This window comes from Notolepis coatsorum, assembly GCF_963971535.1.
Source record: "Notolepis coatsorum genome assembly, chromosome: 9".
In the NCBI taxonomy this organism is placed as follows: Eukaryota; Metazoa; Chordata; class Actinopteri; order Aulopiformes; family Paralepididae; genus Notolepis; species Notolepis coatsorum.
Window position 1 is genome coordinate 33,851,912 of NC_140173.1, and position 12,500 is coordinate 33,864,411.

The window sequence follows — 12,500 nt, forward strand, 5'->3', positions numbered from 1 at the left end:
GGTCTATATTATTGACTGGATATGGATCGAACCATCGCTCTGCTGTTTCCTGTCGCTCTCTGGAGCCTGTCGGCACCTGGCTGGTACCTGTCATCACCGGCGGGGATGAGGAGTTTCATACCCGCAGCCGCCTCTGTTCTCCCCGACTCCACAGAGGAGTGGTAAACCCCCGCAGCCTCAGGCCTCTGGCCCGGGCACCTCGGACGGCTCGGCCGGTCCCAGCTCCCGCCAGGATAGCCCTGGTAAACGCTAGATCGCTAGCAAATAAGACTTTTATCTTGAACGACTTCTTCACCACCCGTAACTTGGATTTCCTGTGCATCACAGAGACTTGGCAGAGCGTTGGTGAGTCAAGCTCTTTTTCTGAACTTTTGTCCCCTGCGTGCACGTATTTTAACGCTCCACGGACGACTGGCCGAGGAGGGGGAATTGCAACGGTGTTCAAGCAAAACTTTGACAGTAAACAACTGTCATCGGTCTCATTCTCCAGCTTTGAGCTGAATATGTTTGAACTGGGTCGCTATCCCCCTGTACTGTGCGCGGTGATTTACCGACCCCCAAAATACAATAAGCACTTCATCACTGACTTCTCTGATTTCTTGGCTGAAATTATGCCTAAATATGACTGCGTCTTAATCCTGGGTGACATGAACATACACGTGTGCTGTCCTTCTAAGCCGTTGGCTAGAGACTTTTTAAATCTTATTGACTCATTCGATCTTGTGCAGTCTGTGTCTGGTCCCACACAAGAACACGGGCACACACTTGATCTTGTCCTATCATATGGTCTACCCGTTTCTAATATTGAAGTCTGTGATGCTTTTTTCTCTGACCACATGCCTGTTTTATTTGATGTAGCTCTCCCATGCTGTATTGACAAACCATCTGCACCGGCCCGCCGATGCCGTATGTTTAACCCTTCCACTGCTGTACTTTTCTCGTCTGCTTTTACTAGCGCTACTGTAACTAGCTCAGCTAGCCCCGTGTGTGTTAACACGGAGGAATTAACCAGGTTTGACTCCACCTGTCTGGAGATCCTTGATACCGTCGCTCCTTTAAAAACCAGGCGCTCCAAACCTAAACCTGAGCCCTGGTTGAACGACAGCACTCGTGAAGCCAGACGAGAGTGCAGGAGGGCTGAACGACAGTGGAAAAAGGACAAGCTGCAGGTGTCTTTCGACATTCTGAGGGACAGCTGGTGTAGATATCAGCAAACTGTTAAGGCTGAAAAAACAAAGCATTTTTCTGATATCATTTTAAACAACTGCCACAAGCCTCGTGTTCTTTTTAAAACGATTAATCATATTCTTGATGTCCCCCAGCCTGTTTGTCTTGAAGCTTCCACTGAAACATGTGAGCTTTTTATTCAGTTTTTTATTGACAAAGTTGCCAACATTAGAGCTAGCACGTCCACCCCTACATGTGACCATCCCACTACTGTCACCTGCCCTGCCACGTTTAGCCAGTTTGAGCCTGTGTCCCTTGCTCAGCTAGAGGAGATTATTACCCATATGAAGCCCTCAGGCTCCCCCCTAGACGTCCTCCCCCCTCACCTTATCAAAGAGGTCAGCAGGGTCATAGGACCAAATGTCCTAACAATTATGAACAACAGCCTTGCAGGTGATATACCTGTACATTTTAAACATGCTGTGGTGCAACCGCTTATTAAAAAGCCTAACCTGGACGCCTCTGTCCTCTCTAATTTCAGGCCTATCTCCAAGCCCCCGTTTTTATCCAACATTTTGGAAAAAATTTTACTTGTTCAATTAATGTCTTTCCTTGACACACATGGCATTCTGGAGGTCTTCCAATCTGGTTTTAGAGCACTGCACAGTACAGAGACTGCACTTTTAAGAGTTTTTAATGATATCCTTCTGGCCACTGACTCTGGTGACTCCCTTATCCTCGTACTTTTAGATCTCACTGCTGCCTTCGACACAGTGGATCACAATATTCTGCTCTCCCGTTTGGAGCACTGGGTTGGCATTAAAGGCCAAGCCCTGGAGTTTTTTAGATCATAATTTTTGTCTGAGAGAAGTTTTTGTGTTAGCCTGGGCGACGCTGTATCCTCCACAGCACCTCTCCCCTGCGAGGTTCCCCAAGGCTCAATTCTCGGGCCAATTTTATTTGTGTTGTACCTGCTCCCCTTAGGGCCTATACTTCGAAAGCATGGCGTCTCCTTTCACTGCTACGCAGATGACAGCCAGATTTACATGCCATTAAAAATAAACACTAGCAACCCGGAAAACCACTATTAGCATGCCTTGACAATGTTATGGCATGGCTGGCATCAAACTGTCTATGTCTCAATGACAGTAAAACAGAGGTCATGGTGTTTGGTCCCAGCAATGGGCATGTGTCTCCTCCTGGTGACTTGGGCCCTCTTGGGCTTTTTGTGAAGCCAACAGTCACCAACCTAGGGGTAAAATTTGATTGTGACCTAAAGTTGGACAAGCAGATCAATACTGTGGTGGGAAGGAGTTTTTTCCAACTTAGGAGGCTGTCCAAGGTCAAACCTTTTTTATCCTGTTCCGTTTTTGAAACGGTTATCCATGCTTTTATGACCTCTCGCCTTGATTACTGCAATGCCCTGTACGTGGGCGTCAGTCAGGCCTCCCTCTCTCGTTTGCAGTTGGTGCAGAACGCCGCTGCCCGTCTGCTGACGGGAACGCAAAAGCGGGAGCACATTTCCCCTGTGCTGGCTGCCCTCCACTGGCTTCCTGTGCGTTTTAGGATTGATTTTAAGGTTTTACTGTTTGCTTTTAAATGTTTGAACGGCTTGGCACCAGGTTACCTCTCAGACCTGCTGGAACCCTATGTTCCTCCAAGGTCCCTCAGGTCCTCTGACCAGCTCCTCTTGGCCGTTCCAAACTCCAGGCTGAAGATCAGGGGGGACCGTGCTTTTGCAGTGGCAGCCCCAAAGCTCTGGAATGAGCTGCCACTGCATGTTAGGCAGGCCCCCACTCTGCAGGTGTTTAAATCACGCCTCAAAACACATTTATTTGCCTGGCTTTTGTTCTTTAAACCGTTTTTGAGAGACTGGCCTTTTTTATGTGACACATTGTACTGTTTTTATTGTGTGCTTTTATAAAATTTTTATGTTTTATGTTTTATCCTATGTTTGTGGACTTGTACAGCACTTTGGTCAACTTTGTTGTTTTAAATGTGCTTTATAAATAAAGTGGATTAGATTGGATTGGATGATCCAATAGACCTTTATACGCCTGAGTCTCCTGAACATGGCGCGACCAATCCCAAGTCGTTCTGCACTCTCTCGGCTGAGCTATAGTCGCGTTTTCGCACCTACTCCCGAACTACGCATGCGCAGATTGATGAACCTAGACTCCGTGGGCATCTGGAGTAGGTGCGGGAAAGTGACTATAGCTCGGCCGAGAAAGTGCCGATCGACTTGGGATTGGTCTCTCCGTGTTCAGGAGACTCAGGCGTATAAACGTATATTGGATCATGTCTCCAGCGCCCCCACAGCCAAGGCTACAACCACTTAATGTCAAGGCTCTCATCCACATTCATTCATTTTCTCCCCCCGCTCTCTCTTCCATGATTTCAGAATCCCGGAAGTGTTGCAGTGGTCTACTGTATGTGCTCAGACTGTTATAATACGTGTCTGAAGGCTATAGTCTATTTCTTACCAAAGGTAGTCTGGCTCAAACAGGAGTCTCTGAAATCCCGTAAGGTGTGGGTTCTTGCAGGACGAGCACGGTGGAAACGTGAGTGAGTTGGTGAAGGAGATTTGTTTGTTTTGTACAGAAAGCGTTGCCTTATCTGATTGGGAAGGTTTGGTTGACGTTTCCCTATTATAATCCAAATGTGTGATTTTTGATCATCATAATGTTATTATTTTATGTTATGTGCTTGATTATAATTATATGCAAATATTATATTGTTCACTCATCCTACCATATTTGAGTTACTGTGTGGAAAGCAACATAAAGCCATTATTTATATTACAGAAGAGAGCAGTAAGAATAGTTCACAATGTAGATTCAAGAGAACATGCCAACAAATTATTTATTAAATCCAGACTATTGAAACTTAAAGAGTTAGCTGAAATACAGACTTTATTAGTTTTGTTTAGAGCAAAATGCAGAGTATTACCAGCAAATATACAGAGGTTGTTCGCAGATGACAGCAGAAGGAAATTCAATTTTAAGCACCAATTTGCACGAACAACCTTAAAACAAAGGTGCACCTCAGTTATAGGTATCAAACTATGGAACTCTTTGCAGAATGATGAAAAGAGTTCTACTAACATATTTCACTTCAAAAGGTTGTACAAAGAAAAAATAAATAGACAGTATAGCACAGTTTAGTATAATATTGCAGTTTAGCATAACAGGATAACATACCATAGAATTGCAGTATAGGCCAGTATGAGTATAGTAATATGGTATATAGAAGCGTAACATAGAATAATAATATATTAAAATATTGTATAATACTGTACCAATATGGTGTAGTATAAATAGTATGATTTAGTTATGTTATAATAAAATAAAAATATAGTATATAGAAGTATAATATAGAATAATACATTATATAAATGTATAGATACATTTGTGTGTGTGTGTGTGTGTGTGTGTGTGTGTGTGTGTGTGTGTGTGTGTGTGTGTGTGTGTGTGTGTGTATAAATGAATGAACCTAAATATGTAGTTTGACTGATAGATACACAAAATGGGTTTATTTATGTTGATTTCATTTAGTTGTGTTGATGTTTCCATTTTTGCAAAATGGGTATATTCTGTTTGGTTTTACGCAATAAGTCTATCGGTGTGTTGTATGTGTGTAGGAGCAGGTATATATACGAATCTTTCTTCTTCCTGTTCCTTTCGGCCATGGCATTTTGTGAATTATATTAATATGTACTGTTGGAGTGTGGTGATTCCATGTACGAATAAATTAATTATGATAAATGATGATAATGTTATTATTTTCACAGCTGGTATTGTTCAAAATAGCCAAATAACAACTACCTTGCATGTACAATGCAGGTGACAGTAGCTTAAAGAGTGGTACATATTTAATTACTGACAGTGAATTGGAAAATGTTTCATAGCGTGTGTGCAACTAGCCAAGATCATATGATTTTTTTTGTCTACATATACATATACATATACTACATATAATATCTCCTTTACCAAGTCAAGAAAGTTTTTAATGAACCCTTTCACTGCCACACTACCAAAGGGTTATCCCTTTCGCAGTGACAATACAGAAGGTTAACCCTTTCACAACCACACTACAGAAGGTTAACACTTTCACTACCACACTACAGATGGTTAACAGACGGTTAACCGTTCTGTAGTGTGGTAGTGAAAGGTTAACCTTCTGTAGTGTGGTAGTGAAAGGTTAACCCTCTGTAGTGTGGTAGTGAAAGGGTTAAGTTGTGTAGTGAATCTGGCTTCGTATGGGGAATAGGTGTTGCCAAATTGAATAAGGAAAAAACGACCAAAATGAACAAAATATCCATGCAAGTTTGAAGCCCCTTTTTCTTTTTTAGATTATGTTTTTGGTAGATTTTTATTGGATTTATCGGACAAGCCCGGCAGAGAGGAAGAACGGGAGGAGATATGGGGGAAGACATGCGGCAAAGGTCGCTGGGTCCGGGAGTCGAACCCCGACGTCCGCATTGCACCACAGTGCGTTACGTGGTGCGCACCCCTGAAGCCCCTTTTTCACCGCATAATAGGATTTAATAGGATTAAAAATGATGTCCAATAAAAGGTTGACCTGCGCGATCACATGGCTTTGTTAAAACGTTTGGAACGTTTGTCCATTTCAAACAAACCTAGGCCTATACTGCGCTCTCCATGGTGCTGAAACCGTCATCTCTAATTTAACAAACCTGTGTGTTGGGAGGTAAGGCCAAGGCAGTAAACACATTATATTACAATTAAATGTATGTTTTTTCCCTGCAATTGTCCTACAATTTTGACAAATGTCCTGCACAATGGACATGCATGTGTATCATTATGGACTTGGTCACCATAAACAATAGTGACGTCAACTGAGTAGTCAACAACTGCATTTTCTTATGAAGCATTTCTTATTCTACTCAGATATTTGAAATAAAGAGACAGATACACCGGCGTGCTACTATTATTATTATTATAATACATGTATGATCGAGTGCATGTGGTGTGTGTGTTCACTTACCATTAGTCCCGCAAGGCAGGTCATACCTCCTCCTAGCTCACACACTGTACCCCTGAGAGAGAGAGAGAGAGAGAGAGAGAGAGAGAGAGAGAGAGAGAGAGAGAGAGAGAGAGAGAGAGAGAGATTATTCTCAGTACCATAGAAGCAGTCAAATATATCACAGCCTATATAGTTGTAGTTATTTAGTTGTACTTAGTAGTTATATAGTTGTAGTTAGTAGTTATATAGTTGTACTTATTAGTTATATAGTTGTACTTAGTAGTTATATAGTTGTAGTTAGTAGTTATTTAGCTGTAGTTAGTAGTTATATAGTTGTAGTTAGTAGTTATTTAGTTGTAGTTAGTAGTTATATAGTTGTAGTTAGTAGTTATATAGTTGTACTTAGTAGTTAAATAGTTGTACTTAGTAGTTATATAGTTGTACTTAGTAGTTATATAGTTGTACTTAGTAGTTATATAGTTTTATTACATGGGGTTTTAACATTAGCCAAAATGCTTGATTGTGATTGGTCAATAGCGCTCCGTTGCCCATAGCAGCGGTCAATTATTTCTCGATAATTCACCGCTGCTACAGGCAACGCGCAATAATGACCGCTGTTAGGGGCAACAGAGCGCTATTGACCAATCACAATCAAGCATTTTGATCGCAGTCACGAAAGCTAAGCTTTACCGTTATGCACAGCTGCACTACATCAGGTGCAATCAAGTCCACACACCTGCCGGCGATGACAGAGGAGCAACAGAACAACTGCGTCTGCATTTGATCTCGTCTTGTCGATGGTGTAAAATGAATTACCGTACTTTTCGGACTATAAGCCGCGGCTTTTTCCCCCATTTTTAGACCCTGCGGCTTATATAACGGTGCGGCTTATATGTGACTCGACGTGACCAAACCTGAAAATGTAAAAATCGAAATATTGCTTTTTTGACTGCATTGAAATGTTATTTATCTGTTCCCTTATTTGCTAAACTTAATACAACTTGTAAATTAGTTAATTCTTGTTATTTGTCCGACAGTATTGTGTCCCAATGCTAATTACATATGGTAATTAAACATTAAAACACCTGCGGCTTATAGTCCAGTGCGGCTTATATATGTACACATCGTTCAATTTAGCTGCTGCGGCTTATAGTCAGGTGCGGCTTATAGTGCGAAAAGTACGGTACGTATATTGTTAGTAAGTTAGCCCTGTAATAAGCGGGATAATGTATAGCTATACTCTGTCATTGTCGCAAAATAATTGACCTTCACTGCGTTTAGAACACCGTCGGTCAATTATTTTGCGACAATGACCTCGTAGCTATACATTATCCCTTACGTAGTTCGTAGTTATATAGTTGTACTTAGTAGTTATATAGTTGTAGTTAGAAGATAGAACCCTTTTGATTTACTTCTCTACTGTATTTTTACCAGACATGTGATACTCACCATTTTGTATTCATATATTGTTGTTCATTGTTTATTTCTTTGTTTATTCAAATTAAAGTTTCTTTATTAGTCATATGCATACAGTCAACGGTCAGCTCAACAGTGAAAGCACTGGATGCATTAGAGCACTAGTAAAGGTAGAATAAAGTTGTTGTATTTTTAAAGTAGATACAAATGGAATAATAACAATGACAATGAGGAGTTGTGTGTAGAAGTAAAAGTGATACAACAGGATGCCACATACAATACATGGCATATGTAGCAGTCCAGGCTGAATAGCTGCAGTCTGCAATAGAGCTGCATCTTAGCTCTGAGCATCCTCTCTTGGAGGAGTTTGTCCCCCTCCCCTCTGGCAGGAGATATAGGCTCCCCAGGCTAAAGAGCAACAGATTAAAATGTGCGTACATCCCCAGGGCACTAAATGCACTTAACTTCCTTTAAAATAACAGTAATGCATTTAAATTTTCCTTTTCTTTTTCCTGGTTGGATTCTGTAAGATGTTTCTTGTGTTGTGTTATTTGTTGTTGTTGTCTCTACCACTGCTGCAAAGCAAATTTCCCATTGAGGGACAATAAAGTCTGAACTGAACTGAACTGAACTAAGCAGATATGAAAAGTGGAATATTTTAGGATTTTGAGTTGAGAAGCCTGATGGCCTGGTGGTATAAACTGTGCTTGAGTCTGGTGGTCCGAGCAGCCCTGCTCCGGTATCGTCTGGTGGTCCAGGAGAGGTCTGTGTGTCCAGGAGAGAGAGGTCTGTGTGTCCAGGAGAGAGAGGTCTGTGTGTCCAGGAGAGAGGTCTGTGTGTCCAGGAGAGAGAGGTCTGTGTGTCCAGGAGGGAGGTCTGTGTGTCCAGGAGAGAGAGGTCTGTGTGTCCAGGAGAGAGAGGTCTGTGTGTCCAGGAGAGGTCTGTGTGTCCAGGAGAGAGAGGTCTGTGTGTCCAGGAGAGGTCTGTGTGTCCAGGAGAGAGAGGTCTGTGTGTCCAGGAGAGAGAGGTCTGTGTGTCCAGGAGAGAGAGGTCTGTGTGTCCAGGAGAGGTCTGTGTGTCCAGGAGAGAGAGGTCTGTGTGTCCAGGAGAGAGAGGTCTGTGTGTCCAGGAGAGAGAGGTCTGTGTGTCCAGGAGAGAGAGGTCTGTGTGTCCAGGAGAGAGGTCTGTGTGTCCAGGAGAGAGAGGTCTGTGTGTCCAGGAGAGGTCTGTGTGTCCAGGAGAGAGAGGTCTGTGTGTCCAGGAGAGAGAGGTCTGTGTGTCCAGGAGAGAGAGGTCTGTGTGTCCAGGAGAGAGAGGTCTGTGTGTCCAGGAGAGAGAGGTCTGTGTGTCCAGGAGAGAGAGGTCTGTGTGTCCAGGAGAGGTCTGTGTGTCCAGGAGAGAGAGGTCTGTGTGTCCAGGAGAGAGAGGTCTGTGTGTCCAGGAGAGAGAGGTCTGTGTGTCCAGGAGAGAGAGGTCTGTGTGTCCAGGAGAGAGAGGTCTGTGTGTCCAGGAGAGGTCCGTGTGTCCAGGAGAGAGAGGTCTGTGTGTCCAGGAGAGAGAGGTCTGTGTGTCCAGGAGAGGTCCGTGTGTCCAGGAGAGGTCTGTGTGTCCAGGAGAGAGAGGTCTGTGTGTCCAGGAGAGAGAGGTCTGTGTGTCCAGGAGAGGTCCGTGGCGACGTGCACACAGAGGAACTCGACCTCGGCCTCACCAGTGTAGACAGGGAGGCGTCCGCCCCCCTGCTGTCTCCTGTATACATGCACTTTTATTATGTTCTTGTGTGATGTAGCGCACATTTGTATTGCTGTCTGATATATTGCAAATGTTATTGCTGTCATCTTGGCCAGGTCTCCCTTGCAAAAGAGATCTTGTATCTCAATGGGACTTCCTGGTTAAATAAAAAAATATAAATAAAGAAAAACACCCAGGTGCAGATGGAGGTCTCCAGTCCGTAGAGAGATGTGTAGAGGGAGTGGTGTTGAATGCTGAGCTGTGATCAATGAAGAGCATGTCCTTCCTTTTGTCCAGGGATTTATTTATATCTAAATAATTCTACACAAACACCTACAGTAGACCTATGACACACACACACACACACACACACACACACACACACACACACACACACACACACACACACACACACACACACACACACACACACACACACACACACACACACACACACACACACACACACACACACACACACACACACACACACACACACACACACACACACACACATAGGCCTCAGGCTTGCACTCTCATTCACCCTCTCCCTGTCCTTCTATCCCTTCCTACTTTCATCTCCCCTTCCCCGCTCTACCTGTGTCCCCTTTCATCCCCCCCTCCCTCCCTCCCTCCCCCTCACAGCTGACCTTCAGTGAGCTGCTCTGATCAATACCCCCCCCCCCCTCCTCCTGCCACTTGAATGGAAACACAGGAAATCAAAGGCTGGTGTTCCGCCTTTTAACCCTCAGAGCAGAGCAGAACAGAGCAGAACAGAACAGAACAGAACAGAGCAGAACAGAGCAGAACAGAACAGAGCAGAACAGAACAGAGCAGAACAGAACAGAGCAGAACAGAGCAGAACAGAACAGAGCAGAACAGAACAGAGCAGAACAGAGCAGAACAGAGCAGAACAGAGCAGAACAGAACAGAACAGAGCAGAACAGAGCAGAGCAGAACAGAGCAGAGCAGAACAGAACAGAGCAGAACAGAACAGAACAGAGCAGAACAGAGCAGAACAGAGCAGAACAGAGCAGAGCAGAACAGAGCAGAACAGAGCAGAGCAGAGCAGAACAGAGCAGAACAGAACAGAGCAGAACAGAACAGAGCAGAGCAGAACAGAGCAGAGCAGAACAGAGCAGAACAGAAAAGCACAGAACAGAACAGAACAGAGCAGAACAGAGCAGAACAGAACAGAACAGAACAGAACAGAACAGAGCAGAGCAGAGCAGAACAGAGCAGAACAGAACAGAGCAGAACAGAACAGAACAGAACAGAACAGAACAGAACAGAGCAGAGCAGAGCAGAACAGAACAGAGCAGAACAGAACAGAACAGAACAGAGCAGAGCAGAGCAGAACAGAACAGAACAGAACAGAGCAGAGCAGAGCAGAGCAGAACAGAGCAGAACAGAGCAGAACAGAAAAGCACAGAGCAGAACAGAACAGAACAGAACAGAACAGAACAGAACAGAGCAGAACAGAGCAGAGCAGAACAGAAAAGCACAGAACAGAACAGAACAGAACAGAGCAGAACAGAACAGAGCAGAACAGAGCAGAACAGAGCAGAACAGAACAGAGCAGAGCAGAGCAGAACAGAGCAGAACAGAGCAGAACAGAAAAGCACAGAACAGAACAGAACAGAGCAGAACAGAAAAGCACAGAACAGAACAGAACAGAGCAGAACAGAACAGAGCAGAACAGAACAGAGCAGAACAGAACAGAACAGAGCAGAGCAGAACAGAGCAGAACAGAGCAGAACAGAACAGAACAGAACAGAGCAGAACAGAACAGAGCAGAACAGAACAGAACAGAACAGAACAGAACAGAGCAGAACAGAAAAGCACAGAACAGAACAGAACAGAGCAGAACAGAACAGAACAGAACAGAACAGTAAAGCACAGAACAGAACAGAGCAGAACAGAACAGAACAGAACAGAACAGAGCAGAACAGAACAGAACAGAACAGAGCAGAACAGAACAGAGCAGAGCAGAACAGAACAGAGCAGAACAGAGCAGAACAGAACAGAACAGAACAGAACAGAGCAGAACAGAACAGAACAGAACAGAACACAGAACAGTAAAGAGCAGAGCAGAACAGAGCAGAACAGAACAGAACAGAACAGAGCAGAACAGAGCAGAACAGAGCAGAACAGAACATAACAGATCAGAACAGAACAGAGCAGAACAGAGCAGAACAGAACAGAACAGTAAAGAACAGAACAGAGCAGAACAGAACAGAACAGAGCAGAACAGAACAGAGCAGAACAGAACAGAGCAGAACAGAACAGAGCAGAACAGAACAGAACAGAACAGAGCAGAACAGAACAGAACAGAGCAGAGCAGAACAGAACAGAGCAGAACAGATCAGAACAGAGCAGAACAGAACAGAACAGAACAGAGCAGAACAGATCAGAACAGAGCAGAACAGAACAGAACAGAACAGAGCAGAACAGAACAGAGCAGAACAGAACAGTAAAGAACAGAACAGAGCAGAACAGAACAGAACAGAGCAGAACAGAACAGAGCAGAACAGAACAGAGCAGAACAGAACAGAGCAGAACAGAACAGAACAGAACAGAGCAGAACAGAACAGAACAGTAAAGAACAGTAAAGAACAGAACAGAACAGAACAGAGCAGAACAGAACAGAACAGAACAGAGCAGAACAGAACAGAGCAGAACAGAGCAGAACAGAACAGAGCAGAACAGAACAGAACAGTAAAGAACAGTAAAGAACAGAACAGAACAGAACAGAGCAGAACAGAACAGAACAGAACAGAGCAGAACAGAACAGAGCAGAGCAGAACAGAACAGAGCAGAACAGAACAGAACAGAACAGAGCAGAGCAGAACAGAGCAGAACAGAACAGAGCAGAACAGAACAGAGCAGAACAGAACAGAACAGTAAAGAACAGTAAATAACAGAACAGAACAGAGCAGAGCAGAACAGAACAGAACAGAACAGAACAGAACAGAGCAGAACAGAACAGAGCAGAACAGAGCAGAACAGAACAGAGCAGAGCAGAGCAGAACAGAGCAGAACAGAACAGAACAGAACAGAACAGAACAGAACAGAGCAGAACAGAACAGAGCAGAACAGAACAGAGCAGAACAGAGCAGAACAGAACAGAGCAGAGCAGAACAGAGCAGAACAGAACAGAGCAGAACAGAACAGAGCAGAACAGAACAGAACAGAACAGAACA

General features: G+C 44.0%; 1 protein-coding gene across 1 annotated transcript in view; it reads right to left on the bottom strand.

Annotated features, from left to right (window-relative positions):
* The window catches only part of LOC311234581 (calmodulin-lysine N-methyltransferase-like), a gene marked incomplete at both ends in the record, with an annotated part of 161,298 nt that overhangs the window by 105,908 nt on the left and 42,890 nt on the right, over positions 1-12,500 (bottom strand). The window contains 2 exons of the mRNA XM_084321828.1: positions 1,925-2,000; positions 6,175-6,226. Of these exons, the coding sequence (XP_084177954.1) occupies positions 1,925-2,000; positions 6,175-6,226 (128 nt within the window). The remainder of the gene's footprint in view (positions 1-1,924; positions 2,001-6,174; positions 6,227-12,500) is intronic.